A 6,787-nucleotide genomic window follows, 5' to 3' on the forward strand; every position below is an offset into this window, starting at 1 on the left:
ACATAGACGGACAGACACATAGAGAGATCCAAAATGGACAGAGTATACATAGATTCTAGATCTCTAGATATATATATATATCTATTTATATATATGTATGTATAGATATATGAGCCCCTGACCTTCCTTTCCTTTGTATGGGTACTTCTTGGCTTTCCTTCTTTTTCTTCTTCTCTCTTTCTCTGTGAAGCAAACCATCAAGGAATGGGTAATCCACTTCTTCTTAACTCCTTCCCCTCAAAAGAGAGAAACAGAGGTGGATAGATACATTGGTCGACACAAGAGAGACAGAGACAGATAGATATGAGGGGTGATTGGGCTTCTCCATTCCATTCATTTTTTGTATCTTCTAGTTCATGACAAGAGCAGCGTCAGTAGTTGCACCTCTAAGCTATCTGTTGAATTTGGCTATGAAGGCTCTAGTTGACTTTTATACCATTCTGATCTACATCTTCATAAGAGAAAGAACAAGAAGGCCCAAGTTCAAACAGAGTCTTTGATGGAATTCTTCATGCCTTTTTCTCATTCCATACAGGTTTCTTTCAGTCCATGCATGCAAATATACAGATACATTGAAGATAGTCATACATATATATTGATCCATCATACACTTCCAATCCTCTTCACGAGACCCATCATAAATCATACGATACACATATCTATACACATGTAGATATCTAGATCCATAGACAGATGCATGTGCAGGTTGTCGTATTGTTGGTCCCTCTTAGAAAGAGAAGGACGTGTCTGTCCTTTTCTTTCTTTCTCTCTCTCTCTCTCTCTGTGTCTCCTTCCTCTTTCTTTCTTTCTTTCATGCTTTTCTTCTTGTTTTCTTCATAGAAATACACAGCAGGGAAGACATACTCCACGAAGAAGAAAACGTACATACACATACGCCTACATGAATGGAGCACCTATCGCATGTATGTACATGTATACACAGATGGATATTTCTTGGAGTATCCCTATCGATACGTGTGCATCTGTCTCTATTGATGTTCGAGAGGAGAGGCAACTAGTCATTGTGCCTGGCGAGGCCACTAACGAACTCCTCACAGACAGATGAAAGAAAGAAAGAAAGACTAATCGCTCTTTCTTATCTCTTTCTTTCTTCTCACATTTCACCAAGTCGATATAAACTGATAAACGATGCATGCATGCATGCATCCCCCCCCCTTGGTGTTCGTTCCTAATGTCTTTCTCTTTCTTTTTAACAAGCACAACAAGACCTACCTACCGACAACCTGAAAAAGAAAAAGGAGAGGAAGAGGAACACAGGAGTACTGTCTATCTCTCTCTTAAGTAAATACACAAAAGAAGGAAGATTCTTTCCTTCTCCCTTTTTTCTTCTTCTTTTGAACGAAAAGCCAACATTGCCATTGATCGTGAGAGATCTATTGATGAGAGAGAAAGAAAGAAAAGAAGAAAGAAAGACTTCTTCTTCTTCTCTATTTCTTCGCCGAGGAGCCTCCTCCTGTGGTGCCCATACCCATAGCCGTCTAGAAAAGAAAGAGAAGAAAAGAAAAGAAGAGAGGGAAAGAAAGCATGCATATACCCGGAGAAGAGCAACAAGAGAAAGAAAATCTCAAAGTCGATCTCGGCACCACGGCGACGTCTGTTGCCCCCCCCACACACAGAATTCTCTTCTTCCTTCTTTCTCTGACGATGGTCATTCTCCCCTCTCTATCTCTCTTCAATCTCTCAGTCCCTCTCTCCGACTCTGCTTCTAAAGAAAACACAAAGAAGGTCTATCTTTCATCTACCTATCTATCTTTAATCTATCTATAATCTATGTTTAATCTATCTCTCTCTCTGTGTAGATCTCCATGTACACATCTATACAGACATCGACAATGACCTCTCTGTCTTTCTCTCGATCTATCACGACTTCTTCCATTATGTTTATTTTATCTCTTCGTATCTCTAGATCCCCGGAAAGGATCTAAGCCACATGTCTTGCATGTTTTCTGTCCCCTCCTCTATACATAGAAGCGATCAATCGACCTACCTATCATCGACACACATAGAGAACGAGAGAAAGAAAGTCCCAGGCAGACGAGAGAAAGTAACAGGAAACCCTTAGCAACAGAGAAGATCTACGGTCGTCCTACCCATCTTTAATCTATCTCTCTATCTATCTCTCTCTCTTTCTCTATCCATCATTATGTTTATTTGCATTGGTCGCCTATCTGTGGATCGATCTACAGGGATGTAGACACATAGATTAAAGATAGGTCGATAGAGAGGTAGTCGTCTTGTAGTAGTAGTAGTAGTGAACATGCATGGAAGTTGTACCTTGAAGCTGTCGTAGATCCACCATTGGAGTCCTGTGAGAGTTCCTATCATCAACACACGAGTGCCGAGGCCTTTCGTGAAAAGATTCTTATACCCGACCTCATCTATCATCACGCCAAACCTACCAAGGACGGAAGGGAAAACAAAAATCCAACAAAAAGAAAAAAAGAGAAAGAAAGAAAGAAAGACATAAGAAACGAAGAGAAAGAAAGACACACATATACATATATATATATATATGTTATGCATGGATAGAATGTAGACGCTGTGTGAAGAAACAACACTACCACACCGTGTAGGTGCAGGGATAGAACTGTACATACACTACAGACAGATTGAAGAGAGGTAGACTAATGATATGTACAAGGAGAGATAAATAGATTGGAGACAGAGTAAAGAGAGTTAGATCAGAGATAGATGGATAGACAGAATGGAGAAAAATGAAGTGTGAGAGGTCTTCTTCTGCATGTAATACGTAGACAGGAAGAGAGAGAAGGGAGGGAAGTGTTAGATAGACGTCAACTCCAATAGAGACTTTAAAAGAGAAATGACGGAGTAACGAGACCCCCTGGCGTGTTGTATAAATAGATAGATGTCTCTAACGTAAATGCTGAGAAGTAGACATACGCACCGCAGTCCTGTATGATGCTTGGAGTAGGCAAATAGTCAAGAAGAGAGACTTCGTGATTAACACAATAGCCTACACAAAAGTCAAGATAAATCTAGAGAGATCGAGATAGATAAGAAGACACTCGAAGACACAGAGAGAGAGCTCTATCTTTGTCTGCATGCACCTCATGTATGACGTGGCGCGTATGGGCCACTATAGACATGCGGGGAGGGGGGCTTTAGAAGTGTCTATACACCCCAGCCACTAACTAATAAGACGTGTACACCTCATATCTACATCAAGACAAGCGTGTCGACAACTACATAGAGATATACATACATACATATATACATGCATATATATATATACATACATACTACACGAACCCTAAATCTATGTGTTTGTTGTGTATGTCTCTATGAAGGTAGGAATAGGCATGTAGTCTGTATCTGTGGATAGACATTGTATGGATATCTCTATCTGTATATGTAGATAGATCTATATATTATAGGTATGTGTAGGTAGAGGGAGATAGATAGATAAATAGATGTATGAAAGCATACCCTTTGCCTTTATTTTCGGCTTTGCTCATGACTGAGACGAGAGTATCCGCGGGGTGAGACACCACAGCACATATCACACCTGCCAAATATCCTACAGAAAGAAAGAAGGAAAGAAAGAAGGAAATGTTAATGAAGAAGAAGAGAGGAAGTCGGAGAAGAGAGAAGAGGACAGAAGAGGAAGCAAGGAAAGAGAGAGAGAGAAGATATACCAATGTGGATTGATGCAAAAGGAGATACAAAGTTGAGGGAGTAGCTAGGTAGGTACGCCTTGAACGATCTTCTTCTAATTCTTCTGATTCTATTTCTCTTTCTTTTCCCAGACACCCGAGTTTAGTCGTAGATAGAAAGAAGAAGTAGAAAGTGTACATATCTCAACTGCGCTCTAACACACAGAAAATGAAGAAGAAGCAAAACGAGACATTTCTCCTCTCCTTCTTCTCCCTCTCCCACCTATGAACAAGCACTTCTTCTTATCTATCTATCTATCAATCTATCAAGTATGTGTCTATCTACCTATCTGCGAGGACTAGAAAGAGAAGAGAGAGAGAAGGATTATTGAGATGACAAGGACTTGAATAGTCTCCATCTAAATCGATCTCTCTATCCCTCTAATCCTCTCCATCGACACACAGACAGATAAGGCGCAGAGTGTCTTTCCTTCTCTCTCTTTCTCTTCTTTCTTTCCTTAAACCCTTCGCGCACTCTATCTCCTTGCTTTCTTTCTTTTCTTGCTTCCTGTAGCTCCTTTCTTCTTCTTCTTCTGTTTTGCATGCGTGAGGGTGCTTCTTTTGGCTCTGGCATTTCTTTGTCTGACCAGAAGCGAAGGTAATTCCTAGCTGAGTAGTTCTCCTGTAGGAATCTTTGGGCTTCGTGAAGACTTTATCGTAGAAGAGTTGCACGACCTTCTCAAAGAAATAAAACTTCGCCATCGTGTAAGGAATCTGCCGACTCCAAAGAGGGACCACACTTCCAAACTACACACAAGAAAAAGATAGAAAGAAGAAAAGAAAGAAAGAAAGAAGAAAAGACAAAAGAAAGATAGAAGAAGAAACAAGGGGAGTCGTGAGAATGAAAGAAAGGATGGAATGATAGGCGTAAAAGGAGGAAGGAGAGGAAAGGAGAAATCCATTTGAAGAAAGATAGAGAACATGCATGATACTGTTTTGGGGTGAGCCATCTTCTTACGACAATTCAGGGGAGAGAAGAAAGAAGATTAAAGATAGATTAAAGGTAGATCAAAGATAGATAGAGACACAGATACATGCACAGGAGATAGATTGCTTTTTTCTCTCCCTCTCACAGTCTCTCTCTGGTCCTCTGTCTTTCACTTGAAGAGAGAAATCGATTAACTTACCAAAGGAGCTCTATATACATAGATACATACACGGATTTCTAGAGAGATGCATAGTCCATAGTATCTATCTACATAATTAGCTCTCTCTCTATATATGTATATATATACCTAGATATACTTGAAGAGACATGTCCGTAAGGTCCTCCCGCTGTTGCTATAGCTAGCATGAAAGAAGGGAAAGAAAGAAAAAGAAGTGGTGGAGAGACAGAAATGTCTACTAATAGAAAGAGACACAGAGCCAGAGACGATAGATAGATAGATAGGAAGTGACGAAATGTAGAGAATGAAAGACAGAAAGAAAGAAGAACGTATCATGGATTTCATCTGAATCCAAGTGAACGAATGAAGAGAGAAAAGTGCCCTTTCTATTCTTCAGAAGAAGAAGACGAAGCGAATGTAGGACTCCTGTGTCTCTATCATGCATGCAATGAAGAAAAAGTGAAAGAAGAAAAAGAAAGAAGCTGATAGAAAGCATGGATGAAAACAGCAGCAAAAAGAAAGAATAAAAGAAAGAAGACAAGAAAATGTACATGTATATACATGTATATGTCCTTCTCATGTACGTCTCCATACATCTATATACGTCTATATATATCTCTGCATGTATCTTCCCTCCCCTTCAAATCTCCTCCCTTTGTGTATATCTCTCTTCTCTACCCTCCTTCCCTCCTCCCCTTTGCTTCTCGCTTCCCATTCTGTGGTGTACGTACAGGGAATTTGGTCTCTCGTTTCTGCTGATTCATCTTCGCCAAGGCAGGGAGAAAAGAGGAGGGCCACGTGCCTGCAGGACTAGTCTGCATTTTGACTTTCACCATTTCCATAGGACAGAGAGCAACGTCTGCAAAGAATTCCGCAGAGGCCGAGGCAGCTAGCCACACCGCTCCCTTCTGCTTCGCTGTCACTTCTTCTCCGAGAAGATTCCCGTAGAGATCTTTGAAATATTCGTACAAGCCGAACTTGAAGAGGCCTTGCATGCTGTAGCCTAAGAAGGTGGGAGCCCAGCCAAGCTTTAGACCTCCAACACTTTCTTCAGACACGACCTTCTTCAGACCAGGAAGTAATCCGCGGTATCTCTCTGGATAGACTTGCATTTTACACTTGACGACGTCTAAAGGAGTTACGGCAGTATGCGTTAGGCCGCAGGAGAGAATACCTCCCAGCATGCACTTGGCGTAGTACGAAGGGGTGTGAGGCATCGGATGGGGTTTGCGAGTTAAGGGCTCCGAGAGACGCGAATCCCATGGGGAAGAAGATTTAGAGGGAGAGGGGGAAGAAGTCATAAGAGAAGAAGAAGGAGGAAGAGAAGAATAAGAAGATGAAGACGCCATGGCGATAAAGAGGAACGGAGAGAAAGAGAGGGAGAAGAGAGCAAGAACGAAGGGAAAAAAACAGACAGGGAAAGAAGAAGGATGTAAAGAGAGGAAAGAAAGAAAGATGAATGAAGAAGAAAAGAGGGAAAAAAGGTGAGGGGGTGGGGATGATGTGTTGGTTAAGAGAGAGAGAGAGAAAGAAACTATGGGAAAGGAAGATAAATGTCGTGAGTAAGGGGGGGGGGTTTTTTCTCTTTTTCTTTTTCTTTTCACAAACAAGAACTACGACAAGACGAAGAGGAAAGAGAAATGTACGCGTTCCTCGTCTCTCTTGTATTCTTTTCAGCACAGTCACCGCCAGCCTAGAGAGAGAATGCGTCATTCTCATGGACACCTCCTAGGATCACACACACGAGCAATACACCAACCTTCTTCTTCTTTCGCAACTTCCTTATCAATTCACTCACTCAGCTAGATGGCAGGGGGGGGGAGGCGCGATTTTTCTCTTGTCTCCTCCGATTATAAGCCGTTAACATGACGGAAAGAAAGAGAGAAAGAGAGGAAAGCGAGGGGGGGGGTTGGAGTGCGAGGGAGAGAGAGAGAAAGAAAAGACGACGATGAAGAAGAAGAACAAGAAAAAGAATACAGAGAGATA

General features: G+C 41.5%; 1 protein-coding gene across 1 annotated transcript; it reads right to left on the reverse strand.

Moving 5' to 3' along the window:
• Nucleotides 1–615: 615 nt before the first annotated feature.
• CSUI_003031 (mitochondrial phosphate carrier) lies at nucleotides 616–6,544 on the reverse strand. Its single transcript, XM_068063229.1, has 5 exons — nucleotides 5,533–6,544; nucleotides 4,283–4,442; nucleotides 3,469–3,559; nucleotides 2,296–2,416; nucleotides 616–1,499 (listed from the first exon to the last, which is right to left on the reverse strand). Exons 1-5 carry the CDS (start codon nucleotides 6,148–6,150, stop codon nucleotides 1,449–1,451), a joined length of 1,041 nt encoding a protein of 346 aa, XP_067924792.1. The 5' UTR covers nucleotides 6,151–6,544; the 3' UTR covers nucleotides 616–1,448.
• Between the last annotated feature and the right edge of the window lie 243 nt (nucleotides 6,545–6,787).

This window comes from Cystoisospora suis (genome assembly GCF_002600585.1).
Source record: "Cystoisospora suis strain Wien I chromosome Unknown contig_1290, whole genome shotgun sequence".
Lineage (NCBI taxonomy): Eukaryota > Apicomplexa > Conoidasida > Eucoccidiorida > Sarcocystidae > Cystoisospora > Cystoisospora suis.